Below are 23,968 nucleotides of genomic sequence, written 5' to 3'. Positions count from 1 at the left end.
CATACTAAGAAAACCCTCGAAAATAAAAACAAAATCAAAAACAGAATGAGGAAGAGTTTGAAAAGTCTGCAAAGTAGAAAGGTTGTGTATATTGGAACACTTTCTCTGCTTTTTTTCACTACAGACAGCCAGTTCTTGTAATGGACGAGGCAGAGCAGTCCAGAGAACTAGATTAGATGGACATTTCTGATGTGTTTTATACTATAATAAGGAACATCCATGTGTCCTTTCAAATCTCCTTGCCTGAATGTTTAAACTATTATTTATTTAATTTAAAAGTACACACAGAATACATTTTTCAAACAACATCCCACTATCCTCTGTGCCTGAATCTGCTGACAACTTTTCTCCTAAGTTCAGAAGGTTGACAAAATTTCTTTCCTGTTTTTCTTGCAGGTGTTGTAATGTTTGGAAGAACTGGGAAAAAGCATCCTCTTTTTCCTGTGCTTTATTCATAATTCATGTAACACAGAGGAGATGTGCAACAATTTAGGACAACAACATGAGGTCTTCCCCTCATTAAATAAAGTGTGTTTTTTCTTGTTGATACAGAAGGTTGCTTGTGGAGGTCACAGGTTTATCCTCTGCTTCCTCCTTTATTATTCTATTATTTGCTTTTAAGCAAAAATCCTCAGGTCCTCTAAACATGCTGTTGAGAGAATAACCTCATGCAATTTCCTCTGTGTGCAAAATAAAAGTTCTGGAAAAACTTGTGAGTGTTAACTACCATGTTTATGTGGATTCTGGTCTGTTGTAACACCAAACTAGTGAAGTTGCACTGACAACAACAGCAGGGAGGAGAAGTGACAGGACAGGTTGGTTCCTGGCTGCTTTCTTAGCCCTTGTAAATGACAGAGGTTCTGACACTTTGCCCCAACAGGGGAGGTCCACAGATGTTGCTAACACCACGTCAGTGTTTTTCATGCAGACCATACCTCCTCCAAGACTGTAGAACACTCTGTGTGGATCTCACCCTGGGCCAACACATTATCAGAGGAATTGTTTAGGAACGGAGTAAAAGCTTTTGAGCAGAAACTGTTTTGTGGGTTCAGCTAGGTAAGGCTGTCCCACCTCTGTGCTAATCCTATCTCATCCTCAGGTGCAACTCTCTTGACTCTGATGGATTAACACCGGGGTCTACATATATATGACTGCAGGAGGATATGACAGGTACCTATAAAAGCTCTATGGTGGGGTAAGGATGGCAAAGGATGACTATATCTTCTAATGATGGATTAAAGGGCACTGAGTGAAATTAGAATATACAAGACAAGACGATGCTTCTTCATATGAGAATTGTTAAACTATGGAGCTGTGGGCACAGTAGGCAGGTTCAGTTGATTAAACACTAGTACCAAGGATCATTTTAGGCACTGTGGAGGGGCCTGGCTCACCTACCTGCCACTATAGCAGGGCTGTGACTCTCCCCCAAGTCCCAAGTTACAACTGCCAGCCTTGTGCTAATGTCTCAGATGTGCTTGGTTAACTCAAGTGGCAACAATAACCAGTGCTTGTGTGACAAATCCTGCCTGAGGACTGGACAAGAGTGAACACAGGCCTATGTGTGCACCAGGTGCTTAAGGTGCCTTTATAACAACGGAGATCCACAGTCTGACTCCAGGAAGCTGCTCAGCTGGTCCAGCACAGCTGTCTCATGGTGAGTTGAATGGATTTTTCTAGCAATAGTACTGACCACAGCTCCTCTAACTATAAAGGAAGTTCAGACACTGATCTTACATGCACATACCTTCATGTAACTTCTATATTAAACTGTCTTAACCTAAATGTTTATCTCAGCCAAAAAAATGGCTGGATAAATCCATGGAAAAAAAAGCCCACCGAGGTCTACTAAACCCAGAGTGCCCTGTCTGGTTCAAAAGGGTTTCCATCTGCAAGTGAGCATCATCTGGGAGAATATTTTTGGGAGACCTATTTGTGTGCTCACCATGTTTGTCCATCTGCATGGACATACAGAAGGGTGGACTTTCATCTGACCAGCAGTGGTCAGTCTTACATCCTCATGGGCATCACAGTCACAAATCACTGCTATCTTCTTTGAAGGAGTATTTAAAACAGTTCCATGCACACTGCACAACTTAAATCTCACATACTTCACAACTTGTATTACATCAGGAATTTATACTTACCCATACTGAAATAAAATCTAAAATTCCCATAACCTGTAGTGTCCATGTATGGAGTACATATTTTTCTTTCTCCATCTCTGAGGAATACCATAGCTGAGCCAGATTCCAATGTCCCACATTCAGTACCAATGACGGCTCCAAATATGTCCCACCTGCAGAGGTCAACAATAGGTGGAGAATGTGCAGCAGCACGTTACTGATAAACTCATACAAAGCATGTTCTATGGGTTCGTTTGTACATAGAAAAGCAGCTGTTTCTATTCTTACACAGGACAAAAAACACAGTGTTTCAAATGTGATTCCTATGACATTACTCACATATTCAATATTAGCTTTTAAACTCAGTTGACTCAACTAAAGCAAAGTTAATGTAAATATCTTAAAGAAATTAGCAGAAAAGCATGACTTAGTAAAAAATGAGGTTTTAATGAATGCTATTACCAAATAGGGAATGTCGTGTTGTTCTATCACCTTTATTATTTTTTCTGGCATTAAAATAGTTAAAATTTAATTGCACTCTGCTGCATTTTGCACAATATAAGGTTTATAGATCAATGAAACTTGAAAAGGCACATGTCCACCATATCTGCTATAAAGATATTAAATACATAGAAAATAGCTGAAAATACTCTCTTTTCATCTTTTAGAGCATTTAGGGTAACAGTTTTTAACTAACACATGAACAGAGAAAAAAAAAAGACTGCTGTGTTTTTAATATGTGATGATATGATCTTTCTCAGTTTTTCTGTATAACATTTTATCTTATATTTATTCAGTGATAATTAAAAGAGCTGTTGCAAAATTTTCCAATTAAATATTTTATGTTGAAAATACATTTTCATCATGAAAGCATTGGTTACTTCAAAACTCGATTACAATATTTTGAAATACTAGAAACTGTTGAAAACATGCATTATTTTGGTCTGATACATTATTATTATTCATGTCAAACTTAATTAATTAATCATAAAGTATTTAAGTATTATAAGGCTGGTAAAACAATGAAATTATTTAGAATTACTAAATCCTGATAATCCAATCATTTAACTATTCAGGATGATTGAAGAGGAATGAGAAAACAAGGAAGTTCAGAAACCTTTGTGGGAAGGCAGAGCTTTTTCCTGTCTCCTTTCAGCAGAAACTATCTCTAGCAGTTATGTGCCACATGACAATTTCAAAAACTGTCATTTCAAGAACTAAACAGTCTATTTAGTAGTTTAACCATTCCAACTATTTCAAAATGCATTTCTAGGATCTACTTTAAAGCTGCCAGTTTCCCTACTGACCTAAGCTGTGACAGATCAGCAACATGTCTGTTTGGAAATCCTGCTTTAAAACTGTCAGTCATCTACACAGGAGTTAGGGAGCTTAACATCACTGAAAAGCTTTATGATATAAATAGAAATATTTTAATGGAAGCACAGTTTAATCTAACCCTAATTCTGTGGCACAGTTTTTTTAAAGGTAATGTGCAATATAATCGAAATACAATTTTTAAAATGGGTCTCCTGGGTTGAAGGCAAGTACAGAATTCAGCAGTTGTGCCTACTTTAACTTACACAACAAAATCTCACAATGCTCCATTGATCTTTTGTATGCTCTATTTAGCTCAATTAAAACACTCTCTGTAGTGACCCACAAAACAACTTGGGGTCATGAATGATGCAGATCATGGATGTTTCCAGGGATCCTCTCCTTTTAGGCAGCATCAGAAATGAAAACCACAGAATTCTACCTCTTTAAAAAAAGCTGGCATTTTAGTAGAAATATATCAACACACTGTCAGTAAGGACAAATAGAGAAGGATCCTGGGTCATGGCCTGATTTAACATTTACATTTGTATTAATTTATCCATCACACGACTCTTGAATTTTTTCTCTACAGAACAGGTGATAGAAAAATATATGCAGCCAAACTAGACCAACGGGATGTGGAGGTCCAAAGCAGTAATACACCTGCTGGAGACAAAGGCAGCCTGATGTGAGGATGTGTCTACTTTTAGGAAGAGGCTCTAATTTATGCAATTAAAAAGAAGCAGAATGGTAGTGGAAATATGTGTGGTACTTACAACAGCAACCCCTATCCATGTAGCCTCCTGCTTTAGGTGGTACGTGCCAAAAATACCAATCACTGCTTATTAAAAACAGTGATAAGCTCCTCTGCCCTCACCTCCAAGAGCATTTGGTGCAGAGTAAAGTGGTGGTGACCCCTATACCTGAGCTTCCATTTGCTCTCCCTTATGCAGGATGCTTTGAGAGCTACCAGGCTCTAGCTGACATGACAAAGCAGAGCCTGAGAACTTCCTGCAAGCTCTGTCTCAGGTATACAGTGCTGACTGTTTGGATATAGCTCAAATAGCATTCAAAAATATTTCTCTAAGAAGGGAGAAATATTTCTCTGAGAAAGGAGAAATTCTCTAAGAAGGGATTTGCATATTTGCTGTTATACACAGGTCCCAAAGCAAACCCCAGAGAAATGTTGAAAAGAGGGACAGTGGAGGTGACAATTTTATATGATGGGGATGTAGTCCATAGCATCACCCGAGTTCTGTGTTTATTCATGGCTGCATGCAATTTAAATCTCCATTCTTATAGAACAATTGAAAGATGGAAGTTTCTAATATAGAATAAAATTTGAAAAGAAAAAAAAGAAAAAGTTGTGAGGCTTTGGGCTGGCAGGCTTGGGGGCAGATCAAGACCTGGTTGCTGGGACACAGGATAAGAGAGTCAAATGCATCTGCTGGCTGTGCCCTTCCTCACTCCTGGCTAGGGAGCAGTGGCACCTGCGATTGGATCTAGGCATTGTATGATAGGGAAAGTGTAATATTCGTAATTCAGAAGTAATTGTGTATTTGCTAACCAGGGCTGCAAGTTGCCAGGCTTAGCTTAACTCAACACCTGGTCCAGTAGAGACAAGATCTACAGACAGGGCAGATGTCCATGGGCAACACTTCCACCCTGTTTTCTTTCAAGATGGAAAAGACACTGAGAACACATCTCAAAGATATCACACATGATCACCTAACACACAAGACAAATGTTTTTATTTTCTTCCCTTCTTCTGAAGCAGCACCTGCTGCCATGGGCTGATTATTAGAACTGGGACAGAGTTCACAGCGAATATTTTTTCTGTAAGCCTCAGATAAACCATGTGTCCACAGGACACATTAGCATGTATTTCTTAAAAGATGCTCTCTACCTTCAGCACAGCACAGGCAGCATTTGAATCAGCTGCTAATGATCTGAAGTACTTTGTAGGTTAAAATCAACATTCAGTAGAGACCCATAAATTAACAGTGTACATTTCTCATTGCCCTGGGATTTGCAACTAATGATTTTTAAATTTTTTTAATATATTTTTTTTTTTAATAGAAAGGAATCAAGACTTCATTGCTGGTTATTTTCTTTTTGTCAGAGTTTATATGCTGAGGTATGTAAAATGATACTTCTTTATCAGGACACACATCTTTTAAAAGCTCAATCGTTTTGGTAAGAGTAGTAATTTTGTTGTCCTAGATAGCTTTGTTACTTTCAGTGGCCTTGCAGCAGTCCCTGGATATGGCTTTACAGGGACCCTTTGAATCACAATGCATATATTCAAAAGAAAAATAGTAAATTATCAGCCAAATTCTCAGCTTTTGCCGAGCAGGCATGGCCATGCTCTTGGTGCTGCTAGATGAGAACAGACTGCTGCTTCATCTGTCCTGCCTTCACCTCCTCCTCCAGCTGCTAGATGAGAACAGACTGCTGCTTCATCTGTCCTGCCTTCACCTCCTCCTCCAGCACCTGCAGGTTTCTGCACAAGCAGGAGCTCTCTCATGGCAAGGCAGGGCTCACAGGAGCGATACAGAGGGCATGAAGTTGTCAAGGAATTTGATTTCACACAGATATGAGTTTGTTAACAATACTCAAGTGTGATTAAAAAAAGAAACAGATCAACATCAGGTGCTTGTTTAGAATGGCTACATAATTCGCAAGCGTGACTTCTTTCATTAAACATTTCAGTGACAGGATGGTCTGAGGATGGACTGTTCCTTCTGGGCTTTCTGGACTCATTTCCTTCCTAAAATTCACAGTATTGCTATTTATCCTATTCTCTGTTCATACAGTTTCCTCATCCCTGGAGTGATGTTGCACATCTGTGTAGAGCCCTGCACAGGCGGGGAACACTCACCCTTTAGGCTGGCTCTCAAACTCTTCTGTCCACTGCTCCTGGGCATCCTCCATGGAGAGGTCCACATCTCGTGTTGTGGCAAAATTGAACTCGCTACCTTCTGTCCCATGGAAGTAGATGGAGTTCCCATCTGACTGGCAGCTATGCTGTGGGCAGAAGGAGCACATGGAAGGTGACATGACATTGGGTTTGTAAGGTGACCTGTTCAGAGTGAGCTGTAGGTTATTGATGCCTGAAACTAAATAAAAAAATGGACAGTCATCTTTTATCTTTCCTGTCCAGCCCCAACAACGATTGTGTTCTGATCTCATACCTGCTTCCCTGAAGACCCACTACAGACCATGGTAAAACTGTACTTGCATTGAAAAGTCACACTCCATATCTCTGGGTGTTTATTTCTGTTTTAAAGTATTGCCGCTATGTCTGGCCCATAAACAACTGTATGTACAAATAGATTCACTAGTATATCAAATATTGCTATGGGGATTTTGTAGGCATAAGATTTTTGTGCTATGAGACACGTCAGATCCCCATGCGATAATTTTTGCTAGAGAGGTATTTGTGTTAAAAATTGCTATGCATTGCCATACAGTAAACTTTGGGCCTGAAGTGTGCAAGTGAAAAGGCTATATTTGTTATATTTAATTCAAATAACATAACAAATAGCTCTAGAGGCAACTAGATCTTGTGATACAGCAATCCCAGGGGTCCTGAGGCTGCTCCCAAACCCAATATGTCTGCTTTTCCAATTTCATTTTTGCACATACTACTTCAGCAGCATAAAATGAAGCCATGTGTCTCCCCCAAGATGCCCTGACTGCCAAGACTCTCCAGGAGTATTGGCCTGGAAGGAGCTGCCTGTAAGAAGCGCATGAGGGTTACAGTACAGATTTCCTTCTTTCCCCCATCCTAATTTTGTCTTCTTGTGTGACTGATAAAATGATAATGGTCTGCCAAACCTGTGGGGCTGAAACAGGTACTGGAAGCTTCTAAAGAAGATCTACCTGGCCTTAATGCAAATTGACAACCTCAGATTCTTAAAAATGGAAGCTGAAATAAGAAAATACTAATTAGAAGAATTCTGCATTCTTACCATATTTCAACATCTGAAAAAGAGATACAATAATGCCAAATTGCATTGACCTTTTCACTATTGTCTGTGCGGTACCCTCTTGTCTCTGAACCCCTTGGTAATGCGCCGAGGGAAAATATGACAATCACCTCTTCTGCACTTAAAAAGGTCATGGTAGTGTCACATAAGGGAATAATTAGATTTTTAACAAAGAGAGAGGTGAGGCGAGAAAAGAAAACTGCCCAGTGCACCCTTATCTATGGGATTTTATAAACAAAGTACAAAATAACACATTTTGTCATATCCTGCTACCTTTCATTTATGAATGCAAGAAAGAGACATAATTGAAATTCTTTTATTGATGATTTTCAAGTATGGATGCCAATAACTTAGCAATTAATTTATATTGAAGAATGTATTTTGTGACTACATTTCTAGAGGTGTCTACACATTTAAAAAAAATCTGAGTACTCGAAATCTGATTTTTGTATAGAGACTTTCTGGTCTATACTTGAATGACAACAGATTTATGTTTAGTAATGCAGAACTAAATATCACTTAAAGACATAACACACTGTAAAAATATAAAGACTGTTTCAACTGCTAAAATAAAGAAATTGCTGTTAAAGTGTTTTTCTTCTAAAGAAAGGCCAAAGCAATAGAAAGATCCTGAAGTGTTGATAATTTATCACAGAAATTAAAGAGATTTTGTCACAAGTCTCCTTGCTCTGCTAATGCAGCATATACACAGTACATCACATATGCCACTGCAAAGGCAGAATAATTTAAATATTGAGTATAATATAACTAGCAGAAATTAATGACATAGTTTTATACCTTTTCTTTGAGAAGCAGCAGTTGTACTATGCAGTTATTTATAATTGACTGAGAAGTTGCTTTTGTTTACTGATTTTACCCTTCACGCTCACAGGTATTGCTAACAGCAGAATTTTAAGAGTAATTTGTTTATTGTCCTCCTTGCTTTTCAAAATTTTCCTCATTTTCTGAACAGAAATGAGGTATGCTTTATCTGTCAATCAATCTGTCACAAAAGTCCTATTATTTGCAGGCTGTCAAATAAATACACTAAAAATTAATATTCAGGCTAAAACTTAATTCAAATTTATACGTAACTCTTCATCTCAGGAAACAAATAGACAAATAGACTACTGACATAGTTATTACAATTGCATCAAGCTTTGAAAAATCCTTTACAAGTCTTACTTATTTGTCAGTTGCTAAGTTATATGTAAGTATGTATTTGATAGCGGATACATAATTATTAAAAAAAGCCATTTATGAATTTAAACACAAATCAGATACAACCCCGTTATCATTTAATATTTGTATGTCCTTCTGCTGTCTAGCAGAATACTTACTGAAGTACATCTGATGAAGTTTTCATTTAGGTTGTCAAGATAAATAGACAGCCAGTTTGGCAAAGGGGTGAGTAAGTAATTATTTATACAGTGGTGTATGATCAACCTTTTAAGAAAGCTCAAAATCATCATTTATTTAATTAGTTTTATAAAGCTATGTTTAGGCTTTTATACATAGCTACATAGTACCTATGAATATGTATTTTATGCATATTTTATGTGTTAATGAATTGCACAACGTATGGCTCAAATCACAATCTGCTCATGTTAGCTTTGACTCTCATATGAAACAGCTACACAGAAGAAAAGTTCAGAGTGGGGTTTAACTCCCTCTGTTATTCTAAATACCCATGAAACCAGTAATAGAAGCTCATGACCTTTGAAGTGAATGACCTTTACAGAAACTAAGAAAAATGTTCAAAGCAAAGGTATGGCTTTTAAATAAGTTCTGAGGGCGGGCCATAATTTTCTTCTGGGTTTTGCCCCAGTGCTGCCATTTGGGACCCTGGACACATTCCCATGGGAGGAGCAGATATGAATAAGCTCCATGAGCCATGCTGTCCCAGTAAGGGCCAGGGCTCCTTTGCTCATGATCTTATTCTCTACCACCTGCCATATTTCCCTCACCTGTATAACCGTCACTCTCAGTTCACTCTTAGCTTCCATATTTTCTTTTAACTTTCCAAGCAGTCACTATCTGTCTCTGCTTTTACTGCTCCTTTTTTATCTGAAGGGCTGCTGAGGAGAGAAAAACCTCAAAGAGCTCTCAGTCAAATTTTCCAGGAGATGGTCCCTTGCCCCCAAGTACATTGTCAATCTGGTTCAACATCCAGGAGGCTGCTGACTGTGTTGGATTATTTGGTGATTTTGCTACAGGGCTTGAAGATGGAATTGAAACCATCAGACTCATTGTCGCTTTAGGTTCAACACAAGATTTGAACTCAAGTCTTTAGAAACAAAGAACTAAAGTACAATTTACATACTGTGTTGCCTCTTTCCCAAATTAAAGGCCTTGCCCTTGCAGTAGTGGTCTGCATATTTCCAGTATTTAAGGACTGAATTTTAAAAGTATTTATTTTGTCATTTTAAAGTGATAAAAAATATGGAATGGACATGTAATATGTTTGAAACTAACTGGATTAAGTTCTCCCTAAACTGGAGATACTGCAGACTGTGTAGATGCAGAGTTCTCTTTTATGAATGCCAGATTAAATTTGTTTTCCATTTTATATTTTATTTACATTTTAATGATTTACAAGATAAGAACAAATTAACTTCTGTGCAAATTTTGTAACTAAAAAGGCCAAATGACAGCAACTTGTAGGATGTTTCTCCTTGTTACCATGGAAGCATCAGCTGTAGGTCCAGAATTAAAGCAGCATTCAATTTTTTCTAAAGAGGATTAAAAGCATGTGGAACATTTAGTGTGTTGTGCAAATTACAACACTGAAAAGTTAACTAGTTTGTAAAGAAAAATTAATTTAGAAAATAAACTCTTTGACAAATCTGATAAACTTCATTTAACAAAGTCTTCTCCCAAATCGCCTACTAATAGAACATAGGACACTTGCAGGCACTTGAATGAAGCCACTTCATAAAAGTAGCTGTTTCCCATTGTTTGCAACTGGAATGGGACTATCAGGCTGCCATAAGTAAACTATTGTATTCCTAAATAAACAACCCCTGCCCATTGCCAAATGGAAAGAAGCCAAGTCCTGTTCAGAGACCGTGGTGATCCCAAGTGAAAAAAAGAACCAAATTCCAACAAATAGATTAATTTAATCTGGCACTACCAATACTATTATTCACTAGCTGTAATTGTTAAGCTATTGCTCTGCAAGAATAGGGCAAAATGAAAATTGGCTGGATGTATTCCCAAATCTCAACATTCTTGGATTTGATTTCAATCTAATCTTCACTCTGAATTTGCTGTGTTTCTGAAGTCTGCCTACTGGATAGTTATGGTATTGCTGTTTTCTCCCCATTTTCAAGGCCCTGCATGGTTTATCCACACCTGCCTCCACCATCTCCCATATGCACCACCTCATGGCTCACTTTTCCTTGACTGCCAATGCTTGTCACTATGTCTGCTGGTGAGACAACCAGGCTTGCATGCACTTGCTCATTCTGCCCACCAGGCTTGTCAAATTCCCCACATGATGTCTTTCAGACACTTCCTTGGCGCTCTCTTTAATTACCTAGGTAGCCTCATCTCCTCGGATGGTAAGACTGATGGAGAGATAGACAACAGGTTAGCAAAGGCATACAGTGCTTTCGGAAAGCTTCATAAAAGAGTTTGGTGAAATAAACACCTGAAGAAAAGTACAAAGATCAGTGTTTACAGAGCCATAGTGCTGTCTACTCTCTTATATGGTTCTGAATCATGGGTCATCTACCGCCACCACCTGCGTCTCCTAGAACGCTTCCATCAAGGCTGCCTCCGTACAATCCTAAACATCCACTGCTCAGATTATGTGACCAATACATCTGTTCTAGAACAAGCAGCAGTCACAAGTATTGAGTCCATGTTGCTGAGAACTCAGCTGCGCTGGGCAGGGCATGTCTCCAGGATGAAGGACCACCGCCTCCCTAAGATCTTGCTTTATGGTGAACTTGCCACCAGCTGCCGCATGAGAGGAGCCCCGAACAGAAGATACAAGGACTCCCTGAAACAACATCTCAGCCTTGGCCATACTGATCATCATAACTGGTCTACTCTGGCCTCCAGCTGGGAGGCCTGGAGACACACCATCTAAATTAGGGCTGCTGAAAACTGTAGGTCAGCCAAAAGCAGGGCACATAGATTTTGCGAAGCAGGCACTTTCCAACTGGACCTCCTTTAGGGTTTCATAAGTAAATACTGACCAACTTTCTGTAGCATCTAAATGGCTTAAGGGCCCCAGGCAAGATCCAGGGTCCTACACCACGCAGCATGTCTGAACAATCTCCATATTTTTAAAGATCTCCAGTTCGCCCTGAAATGTGAAGTAGCACAAGAATCAACCTATGTCACAGTTGCAGCCAAGGACACAGCCCTGAAGATTTTTAGAAACTCAAAAGACAAATACTGGGAATGTAAACAGACGCACTGAAGTTCATCCAAGCCAGCTTCTGTCCCAGTTGTTCAAGTCAAACTTGTGAATCAATAAATACCTCTTGGCTTTACAATATGGGATTTCTTTACTTGGAGAGTGGAACAGAGGGCAACTAAATGATATAACTGTGCCATTCGGCGAAGCATCAACAGGAAACACTCGTGTGAAATTCCTCAGTATAACAGATTTTTGGCTGAGGTGTTGCATATCATCTTCCTGAGGTTCATTCCTGCACTTCCACAAAAATGTTGTTCACCTCTATGCCTTTAAAGTTTCCACAGTCATCTTCACCATCATTTAATTAGGTTTTTATCAGTGACGAACACTGATGCTCCTCTTCATATTATCTCCCCTGGGCCTAATGGCCCTGATGATTCTTTCAGACAGCTGTAGCCTCACAATTTAATTTTTGGCGACATTTCTTGCATTGGAATGAATGTGTTGGGCATTTGGGCAGTGCCAGCTTGCAAAGGCCTGACGGCAGATGGAAAGAAATCTGCCCAGTATGCCTTCACCTCTACACGAGCAGAGGGCCATCAATTTCCCCCATTAAGGAGTTGTCACGCAGCCCACCCAGCTGGAGGAGCATCTCTGGTAGCCAGGCTGGCTGGCGTATGCTATTCAAATACAAAATGCTCTTTAAAAAGAAACGAAAATATCGTTTGTCGGCAAATTGAAAATGCATGGCTTTGACCGCAGCCAATTTTTTAATGACTGTAATATTTTAAGTGATTATTTTTGCCACTTCAGATTGCTCCTTAGAGAGGAGAGGTTTTTTAATTAAAATCTAGGCAATGCAAACAGATGAGATATGAGAAGCAGAGAAAAAAGAAAAAAGATGAAGAAAATTAATTGAAGCAGCATTGTCAACGGAGCTATAAATTAGATATTGTGGCTTTCTGGGAATGAGTCATGCAGGTTTTAAAAAGTTTTAAATTTTGACATGATAGGAGGTACAAGGATAGATTAAGTCTTGATAAAAATCACACTCTGTATGCAACGTCTCAGCGAGCAAAGACACAATGACAGAATTTAAGGACAATTTCAAATTCTAAATTCTGTGGATTTGGCTGTAAATGCTTCTGGCCTGATATCCCTTCTTTAATCAAAGGAAAAACCACAATGTGATTAGAATACCTTCCCATGAGATAAACAGAGCTTTAATCTTTCCCATGTGCTACCTTTTTACATCATTTAATGTACAGAACTAAAACTTTGGCTGCACAAGCAGGCCAGCTGCACAGGGGGTTATAGTGCTCTTTCCCTTTCCAAAACAATGGGATGAAACTTGTCCTGTGACGTAGCAACAAACATTCATAAAGTGTGTTTTCACTCATCATTTCCAAGTAGAGAATGTTATTCAAAGGCTGAGGCTAAAAACACTTTGCTGTTTGTATGATTCATATGGGGTTCTTAATTTTCTAGGACATTTCATGATGTTTGTACAATATTGGTCATTCTGGTGATGACCAGTTTCCTTAATGAGTCATTTAACTGGCATGAACTGAACTATTCCTCTATGTTATTGGGAACTATTGATGTTTGTAGCACTCTGCCACAAGCATCATGTGTTCTTCTGAAAGCAATGCTGTGCATGTAGACCACTGTAAAACTAGAGTGAGAATCAAGCAAAGTTGTTTCTGCTCCTTGGCATCTAATGGGTCAATTCATGTTGTTTTCATTAATGTGCATCTCACAGTGACCTGCAAAGACCAAATTCTTTCCTTCTAGGAGGCAGGAAAGACCCCTGGTGCTTTGACGCCAGCTCAGAGCTAGTGCTGGCTCCCTGCCACCGCTCCCAACACTTCCGAGCCGCAGGAACTGGCATGGAGGAAGGTACAGATTCAGCGTTGCTGCCTGACAGCAACTCTCAGCTGCCCGAGCGACTCACAGCACCACAGTCAACCACCTGTCAGTTCTAATGAACCCCTAGGCATTGTTTCTAAGTATTATTAATTTAATTAAAAGTGTGATTATTAGAAAAAAAACACAAAACAAAACAAAAAAGCAAGAGCAACTCCATGCTAGATCCAGTCCTATGGATATACAAATGCCCCCTCATGGGCACAGCTCAGAGTGGCCACATTCTCAGTAAAGGGAGCCAGTCGACAGGTTCTGTGCACTCTGCACTGCTTTCTTCACCTTTCCTCCTCTCTCACACTCCTCTTTCCACCCACAGAGAAGCAGGAATGGCTCTCAGATGACGTGCAGCAGGAAGCCTGCTTGTCTCTTCCCAGGAAGATATGGTGGATAAGGGCTCCTGTGATGCAAAGCAGCTGGCTAGAAGGCTGGGTTTGGCCCACAGACCAAATACTGCCTTGTTATATCTTTTTCAAAAGACAAAGAAATTTTGTAGGAAGCATCTATATCTTTGTAATTTTGACCAGTATAAGGTCATAGCAATTTCAATCTGCCATTTTCACAGTGGCATACGTAGAGCATTACCTCTCCTCCTTCAGACATATTTGATCTGATTCAGAAAATGGAACCTGAAGGCTTTTTTAAACAAGAATTTAAAAGCAAAAAAAAAGAGAAAAAAAAATCTTGTTAATTTCAGCACAAACAAACCCAAAAGAGCTATATATGGAATATCAGGATGTTTGTTTTGAAAAAAGACTCTCCAAAGCCATTCCTATTAATTAACAGAGTATTCAGACATTTGGAAATCTACTCTAGAACTAGAGAGGGTCGAATAGCTTAATCAGCCTTTCTCTTTGCCAAGCTCCCAGGCCTGTGTGTATGTCTTCTCTGCTCAGTAACACACAAAACAACACAGGATCAGGAAGGACTTGCAGATCTAGGATGTGCACAGCCCTGCTCTGCTCAGGGCGTGGTAAAAGGTCACAGTGTTTTACAGACACATATTCAGCATATTTTCTGAGTGTGACTGCTCAGTTCTCCCACTCTCTTCCTGTGCAACTTTCTGTTCTGCTACACTGGTATGCATATCTGGGAAATTAAAACAAGCTGAATGGTGGTGACCACTTAAAGGGCTTAGTGAATAAGAATATTGGGATTTGAAGAGTTTCAGGATTTTTTGGTCATGTGCACAGTAGTGAATAATGTGCATCAGTTGCCATTCCCTGGTCTTGAACCCAACTTGCTCAGTGAGGCTGGCACACACCTTCCCCTCCTGCCCCATCCCATGCTATGCCAGGCTGTGCACACACAGCTCAGCAGCACCAACAACTGCTGGTGTAGTCCCCAAACCCTGCAGACTGAACCGACCCAGCTGACCAGCTGGATGGCAACTTTCAGCCACCAAGAGCAGCTGTAACTACTGAGAGACAGCAATTCTATAACTTGGCTCTTCCCAAAAATGAGAAGTGTCACTGGATTAACACATCATGATCAATACATTGATGCTCTGGTGTCCGTCATGATGCATACTGCTTTTTCCCAGAAGTGGAAAAATTTCAGAGACAGGTGGTTTGGTCTCCATGCTATTATTATGTAATCAAAGTACTGCAGAGACATAAGATTGTGAGGTTGTCTCCCTTCTCAGCCTCAGTTTTTGAGTTTACATATTCAATTTTGGCCCAGGGCAATCAGAGAAAACAAAAAAACCCTTGTACCTCAAATGTTGTACCTCAAAACACAGCAATTACTGGTCAAATATATAAGAAATATGAAGTGTCCACTGAAGGAAGAGATCACTTTTCTGTTCTATAGGAGTAGAGATCCAAGAAGCATTACTGAAAGAAGATCTTATCTTTCCCCCCAATTAGCTATGAAGTCTTGAGGTTCCCAGACCTTTAACAGCTCTCACAGCACAGCACTGCTTCATGCATTTCATCAGTCTCAACCACCAGTGCAACATTCGTGTCCACGCTCATGCTCAGAGCTGTCACTGGATATATTGAAACAAGGTCAGGAATTTATCCTGTTCAACACCCTTCTACACAGTCCAACACAGATAAATACATTCCAGTGGATTCAATTAATCTCCTAAGGGTTGCTTGGCCTTGCTAGCAGCATCTCTCTTGCCTTTTGCTGCCTTCTTTGGAACCAAACCACACAAACTCAGTGGCTTATCTCTCAGCTTGCATCCTATTTCAATAGCCAGGTCCAGCTGCGTCTGCAACCAGCCATGTGCTTTCAAAGGAGTAGCAACCACTCCTGAACGCAGAAAGAGAAGTAAGGAAATTCCTGGTCCAAGATCAAGCAGACTGGGAGAGGAGGAGAAACTGCTTCACAAGCTGGGCTCAGGCAAGTTCCCACAGGGTTTATTGAGAACACTGTATCCAAACCCATCAAACTGGAGTGAACACATTGCTGTACAGTTACCATCGATACTGGCACTGTCCACTCCAGTGACTGAGTTGATCACAGAACCTAAGTCAGGACCCAGAGAGTAGTTTTTATGGTAGTACTTCCCTTCATTTCAGTTGCCTTTTAAATTTGCTAATCTGAGCAGTTTTACCAGTAGAACTCCTGGGTTTGTAATGTTTGCTATTTATTTTAGTAGAGTTCAAGTACTACCAAAGTAAGCTTTCGACAGAAAAAACCCAAACTTTCTTTGCAACTTGGTAATCATCCAGTAAGAGAGCATGTACAAGGTATAACAAGCAATTTTAAAAGCCATTTTATTTCTTTTTGTTTTTCTTAATATTTCACCAGGACTATTTAGCAAATTCTTGATGTCTGGGAAGAAAAAAGACTTGTAGGAAAAAGGGAATAAAATTATCTGTGATGCAAGCTATCCCTGTAACACCGTTAGGGTTTCTCAAACATTATTCTGTGGGCCAATGCCTTTGACTATGATAGAGAAATCTCCTAAAACTTTCCCCTATGCCATTTTGATGCCACTAGCACAATCTACAAAGATTCTTACTTTTCTATTTATACAAAATATTGTGTTTGTGATGAACTGAGGTTAGGGAAATGCTAAGTGTTTAAAGAAAATATTACAAGTTTTTGTAAATTTTTATATAATGTTCTAAGCATGAAAAGAAAAAAAAAGTCAGAAAATTGTTCTTGATCCTAGAATGCTACGACAGGGTTTGTGCTGATCTGATGTAAATCTTGACCCAATTTATAGTTTTACTTTTGACATAACATGAAATTCACACTGCAAAATCTGTTCAAATTATATTTGGCAAGATTGTTCCTGAAAATCTAAGAAAAAAAAAATGACTAGAGACAGAACCTTAAAAGTGTAATTTGAGTAAAAGAGTGCTCTGGTGATAATCTAGATACACTGCAGGGTCCCATGAAGAATAAAAGCCCCGTATCATGTATAGTTTTAATCCAGTGTGGCTACACTGCAGTCTTCCACACATCCTTAACCTGGTGTAAGTGGGTACACTTAGTCAGATGTCAGCTGGGAACAGGTACTTGCACATTTCACTTGTACTTAAAACAGAAGATGACCTTGGAGGAATCGCAGGTTCCTGAATCCTCGCTTGTGGCACATATAAGGCTTGAGTTTAAATGGGATTTCTGGAAATCAGTGATTTCTGGGTTTAGGTCCCTTATCTGTCATGTGACCATAGTTGTGTATTGACACAAACTGGCTGAATTTAACTAAACAAACCCCAAAATAATCGCCAACATCACACACACAAAAAAAAATCATCATCATCATCAACAACAACAACAACAAAAGAGGTTTATTTGCTGAAGTTTAGATGCTATTTGCACGTGTTTCAGAAGGAGCATGCAGTATTTAGGCTTGGCTATCTGAGAAGAAGTGACGGTGTCCATGGTACATTGATCCTTGCTTTGGTTTCACACCTTCACATGTATGGGCTGGATTTAAAAATCCAGAGATAAGACTGACAAAACAACAAGTGTGAACTGATCACATAGTATTCATTAAATATGCAAGACCTTATTTGACCCTAAAATCTCACGTAAAAACTTTGTCAATGTAGTTTAAATGGTCTTGCTGAAGTAAACAAAAGAGAAAATACACAGGTACTATGAGTAGTAGATTAGTGGGAATATTTATTTCTAAAACTATTAGTTTGAGGCCCTTCATATCAGGTTCTGTGGGAAAAGGATGAGGCCAAAACCAACCTCTTACTGCCCTAGTATTCAACATCTGTTTCCCGTGCAATTGCCAAAACCATTACCAGCATCATAAATGAACCCTGACATAAATCTGCTTTTTTTGTGAATGAAAAATAGGATGAAACCAGAGAGTCATCTGCTGTTCAACTTCTGGCTGCTTGGAAACACAGAAAGCAAGAATCCAGCTGATTTCCAAATACTGAACAACTCTGCATGTGAAAGAACTCTGTGCACAGAGATCTTACTGGGCTCCTTAGAATTTTTGCCAAGGCATAATGGTCTGGCTGGATTTCATACACCAAAAGACCATCATGCCAAAAAAGAGAATATTAAGGAGCAACCACTACCTGAATGCATGCTGCAACGGAAATGGGACATTCACAGACAGAAAAATTGGGAAACCATATTTTTTGTGATGGATTGTGGTAAAGTGAGTAGCTGTAGCTCAATAACACCAAGTAAAACAAGCAGGTAGTTTTCAAAATATCCAACAGAAAGACTTGAATTTGTTTAAAAAATATTGCACTGTTTTACTAAAAAGAAGCTGTTTCACATTTTCCGTTATATGATCTTTGACATGACAGAATGAACTACCATTTGGTCTTGGTCATGGCAGAAAAGTCTAAATGTTTTAAAAAGCCTCAATGGGACAGGGAAAAGGTAAAAACAAAGTTAAAGTGAGCCCAATTCTAGAAGCATACGGAGTGACCTGAACAACCTTGTGTTCACAGTTTAGATGTTACTGTTTTCTTCTACATACAAGAGTAATAATAACATTAAGCCCTGGAAAATCAGACTAACCTTAACTGTGGCCCCAGGAAAGAAAAGCCAGTTGCCAGTATCCACAGGGTCCAGATTATCTTCTAACACAACTTTTCTGTGAGCAGCATTTATGATCAGGATGTTGTCCAATGCCCAACAGGCTTCATACACATCACCAGCATGAACATAATCCTGTTTCCACTGAAAATGGACGTTCTCCCCTTTAGCATCTTCAGGAAGGTACAAGATGTGGATGATTGTGCTGATGTTGGAAGGGGCACTGAAAAATCAACGATATGAATTTAGACAAATTGTAAGCCATAGCAAGGAAAACTGTTCCCTCAAATAACACATTTACTAGGTGTGACACAGCTGTGCTGATGACCCTTGTATGCTGTTTTGTGGAGATCAGAAAATATCTGCCTTGAGGTAGAGTCCTACTGTGCCAGACAGTGCACATCCAGCCCTAAAAGGCAGCCCTGATTCAAAGAATAAAGCAATAAACAATAGATCACTGCAGATGTTTCAAGAGCAGCAAGGTAGAGCAGGACCACGTCCATGCTCAGTGCTGGTCACAGCTCCGAGGTGACTGGGCATTGCCAGGTTATTTTGCAGATATAGCCAAAAGGAAATGTTAAGGAAGCTCCTTAAAAAAACAGGTCTCCCAAAATGGGATTTTTGTTTCACCAAAAGAATCTCCTGATTTTGGTGCCTCAGTCCCTCATAGATCTGGATGGAGAAAAATGGTTGGAGGGAAAAGATGGGAATTTTCTCTGACAAACATGTCCTTCCAATCCTGCAACCCTGCTGTAAGGATAATTCTGTGGATAGGAGGGCCAAGTTGCTGTTCCTTCCATGTTCTGCTTCAAGAACAGTACAGAAGAAACAACCCATTTGTCCTCTCTCTTGCTGCTGAAAATGGAAAGTGCAGGGTGGAGAGGCAGACCTGGAGTATTAGTATTAGGCAATGATCAGGGCCTCGAGCTCTGCTTCACAAAGCTGTCCTCAGAGCTGTGAAAGGACTGAGGTTCGAGCTGAGCTCTGGGTGAACGTCTTTGCTAGGGGCAATGAAAGGACTGAGCTCTGTGTGTAAGGAAGAAATGGTGAGAATTATTATTTTTGGTTTATTAATCACCCAGCCAAGGAATTAGCTACATTCAAACTTCAGGCTGCAAGGAGTTTCAAAATTGGTGTTTCAAGATGTCAGCTACTCAACCTTGCTTTTGCCTCAGTAGTGATGCTTTGAAGGGTGAATAGTTCGTTAGAGGCAAACCAGAGCTTTTATGGAAAAAGGGCACCAATATATTGCTTTTAGACAAGAAAACAGGAACTTGTCGTTTGAAAGCAAAGCGAAATGCTGAAAAGCAACTGCATTTGTCCCATATTCACACCCAGAATCTGCCCCCACAAATCACCCTGCACTTGCTAAATGTTATGTCTGTCACCCTCCACTGCAATGCTGCTCTGAGACATCCTCACTTCTCCCCGAGCCCACACACAGCACCCATGTTCCCCGAAAGATCCTTCCTCTCCCTCCCTCCTGGCAGTCCAGAGGTGAAATCCCACTGACACAGCACACACCAACACAACACCTCCCCTTCACAGCTGCCCTCCTGTCCCATGTCTCCCCAGTTCTCCCACCATTCCCTGGAGCTGCGTGTAGTGCAGTGAAAGTCGCTGAAGCACATTCAAATAAACACCGTAATTCATACGGACCACAGGAGAAACGAGCATCCTTCCATAATTCATCCTTTCCACTTTGCACGACACTGCTCTATTGACCTATTTTCTACTGGTGGCTCCAGCATCAAAGTTGAGGCAAGAGAGATCATACTGTATACACATTAACTTCAAAAAATTTGGGTTTCAAGAGTTGCGTTGGCACCATCACAACTCTTCAGTTTCCTGGCTTGCAGAGTTATGAGAGCAAGTGAGCTGAATTTATGGACTAGGTGTGTAATTTTGCGTCAGTGTGAGAAAAATAAAAGGTATTATGTGGTTACTCTGAGGTAACACCAGTGCTTGCAGTGAAGTTACTCTTGCTTTATATTTTTCTGAGATAAGAATGAGTACCATTTGGTTTCATAAAATTTTTCATAATTTATGCTTTTTCAATGAAATCCTAATCTTACTCCCACAAGCAGTTGGAGGATGAGATTCTGAAATCCACAGTCTTGCAGCTACAGTTTTGCTTATTCATCAAAAATTAAGGAGCCTTTTGCTCTCCAAGTTGTATCAGTGGACTGAAAATAGGCTCAAGCAAATCACCTGTGTAGCACAGACACTAGGGTAATGCAGGAAGGCAGACTGAGATGCTATGAGGACATTACATATAAATGACAATTTTTTCTTCCCCAGTTCTATAACTATATATATATATATGCCATTGCACAAAATGCTTTTCTTAATGTTATTTAATAAAATACTATGGTCTCTTAGAAAAATCCATCTCTGACGCTGACTTTCTTTTTAAAGGTGCGCACATTGCAATTAAAAAATTTAATTTTCCCATTCATAATCCTTTGTGCTTTCATGTAAACCAGTCTGTTTAAAAGCAAGCCACTATTTACCACAGTTTTGTTACTACAAGTGTTAAGAGTGACATGTTCATATCAAACTATAAACTATTTTTATTGAATATTTTATCCTACAAATGTAGAAAGTTGTAGCACTATAAAATATGGCTCTTGCTGACATTAAAAGTGATGCTAAAATGCAGAAGTTATCAAAATTTTGGTTTTTCAGGCACCAGAACACGCTGGTTATTGGAGTTGCACTTTAAGACTGAAGTCATTCTCACCTCCCACATGCTCAGTGGATGAAATTGTGATTTACCAAACCCAGTGGCAGTTCTGCAATTAGCAAGGAATTTCACCCTTCATCTTTTAACGTGTATGAACAAGTGAAAACTGAAAAGTTAACAAATAAAACAAGTTCTAAAAGAGCCAGGTTTAAACACCACCTGCCAGCTGGAAAGCATGAAAATGATTAAAAAGCTGTAACAAACCTAATTTTCTCCAGCTGAGTCCAATCTGCAGAACTGTTCTTACTGTAGGACACAGTGATGCTGGGATCTGAGTAACTAAATCGGCAGGAACCCGATCCTGAGAAAAGCAATAACATAAGAAGTGTTACGACACAATGAAGCAATAAATGATTCTCCAATAAGCACAGTTGCTGACTGTGCCTTTGTCACATTATCACTTCTCCTGATTTTAAAGCACTTTGATTGATGATGAAATTTCCTGTGATCTGTTGCTGAAGGTAAACACAAAATAATGCATGTTTTATGAGTCAGAAGTAAAGTAGAAATGATAAATCACAGCAGTGCCATGTAATCTCTGCAAATTTCCCAGGGGAAGCCAAGTAAATTACTTAACGCCCCCAACTGCAGAAAAGCCTCACCATATAATGTTTAAACAAAACCTTTTTATTAGAGAATAATCCAGATAACAGAATTCATAGAGAAAATAGTAAGAGACTGTTTTTCATGTTACTATATTTAAAAAAAAATACCAGAAATAAAAATACAGTAAGAGGAAAATATACACAGAATTACTCGAGCCAAGACAAAAGTGCTTTAGGAATTTAAAAGAATAAAGATGTTACAAAATTATTTATTTTAAGGTTGCCTGAAGAGAATTAAATTATGAAATCATCCAATATACTCCCTAGACCCTATAATTAATAACAAACATTTGATGCTGATCTGGGAATCTCAGAACACTTTACGAAGATGAACTAATTAAGCCTTATGGCACCCCTGCAAGGTAGGGTAATATATTTACTTTTGATTTATAAAAGGGTGCATTCTGGGTGTTGTCACAAAAGATAAGCTTAACAATTAATACATGGGACAGTCAAAATAACACAAAACTAGGACTAGACAACATGATAAACAACTTGAGTGGTAATTAAATACACTAAAAATACTATTTTTCCTCAGACACTGGCTAATTCATCCACATCAGGAAATTCAGTGCTCAGTGAAAAAGACAAATCTTAACGTGCGCTCCAAAGATCTTTACTTCATGATCATGTCAAAATGTGAGATTCAAAGCAGCAGACATCAGCTGCCTTCCACATTTAAGAGAAACAGTTCTCAATGAAGCAGTATCTCTGATGGCATCAAGATACTGCTGAGTGAGTACCACAGCTTTGCTCACAGTATAACTACGTATTTTGTGTTACAAGTAGTATGTTATGTTTATATGTCTCAGTTACATTAAATCACACTGAAAGTTGTTTATATACATATTTTTATATACATGTAAAGGCATACATACACTGCTGACCATAAAATACTATCATTTTCCAACCTGGGGTGCTTATTTTTGTAATGAAATAAACAGCCTGATTAAAAAGGTGTTAACCACTTGTACAAGAGAACAGCTTACACATTTTAATGGGAACATATGTCATTAAGCACACTGCTTGCAGCCCCAGCTCCCCCGAGGCAGTTCACATTTGCAGCTCTCAGCTCTACAGAACTGCTTTTCTACTCTGAGACACACATCACATACCTCTGCAGGGGCAATACCACTCCAAAACATGGGATGAAATCCTGTCTATAATTTTGCCTGATGCATCAACTAGCATCCTGAAAACGTTAAATTGCAAGTAGAGTAACAGATAATTCCGAGCCACTACAGCTGCGTGTGGTACGTTCAGCTGGTCTGACACACATTCTTGCTGTAAAGAGGCACAGAATAATTAATATTGCAAAGGCAGCAGGACTTTGAATTACCAACCATGTATCCAAAATGACTACAAAGCAACTGTCTGGTTATATTTTACTGACAAGGCATTTTATTTCTATCATATTAAAACAAAATGATGTCAGGAAAAGCCTCTGCATTTCATATTTGCCCATCTGGTGAGATGGTCTACTTTACTAAGTGACATCTGCTGTCGGCTCCTACTTCCGTGGAATTTAGGAGCTTCAACCCTTAATCACACATTTTATTCCAGGGAAATTCAGTTCAAATATCAGTGAACTTCAACCAGTTTAACCACTTTGGATGGCCAGAGGCTGTGAGGCAAAACAACAACATACTGAGTTTCCTGTTAAGCAGAAATTAAGGGAACATAAACAGTAAAAATAAACAGCAATATAGATTTTATAACATGTGCCATTCCAGTCAGTGTTACAATCAACTTTTGGTACAGTGTTCTTAAAAAAAGCTAAGTCCAAATATGCTGCTTAAAAAGGAGAGAAGGCCAGATTTGCTGCACCATCAATATAAAAAATGTTGTCTGTTAGATCTGAACACCATTAAACTATGCAATGAAGATTAAAGCTATTCCTTAAAAGAAACGGGGCC

General features: G+C 39.2%; 1 protein-coding gene across 3 annotated transcripts in view; it reads right to left on the bottom strand.

Moving 5' to 3' along the window:
* The window catches only part of RELN (reelin), a 279,714-nt gene that overhangs the window by 107,073 nt on the left and 148,673 nt on the right, over positions 1 to 23,968 (bottom strand). For all 3 annotated transcript variants that reach the window (XM_027639774.1, XM_027639775.1, XM_027639776.1), the window contains exons 9-12: positions 21,652 to 21,748; positions 18,684 to 18,924; positions 6,322 to 6,467; positions 2,148 to 2,299 (exon numbers count right to left, since the gene is read on the bottom strand). In XM_027639774.1, coding sequence (XP_027495575.1) covers positions 2,148 to 2,299; positions 6,322 to 6,467; positions 18,684 to 18,924; positions 21,652 to 21,748 — 636 coding nt within the window. The remainder of the gene's footprint in view (positions 1 to 2,147; positions 2,300 to 6,321; positions 6,468 to 18,683; positions 18,925 to 21,651; positions 21,749 to 23,968) is intronic.

This window comes from Corapipo altera, unplaced genomic scaffold, assembly GCF_003945725.1.
Source record: "Corapipo altera isolate COAL_440 unplaced genomic scaffold, ASM394572v1 1b, whole genome shotgun sequence".
Taxonomy (NCBI): domain Eukaryota; kingdom Metazoa; phylum Chordata; class Aves; order Passeriformes; family Pipridae; genus Corapipo; species Corapipo altera.
Note: the sequence above shows the minus strand (reverse complement) of the source record. Positions and strands in the feature narration are given on the sequence as shown.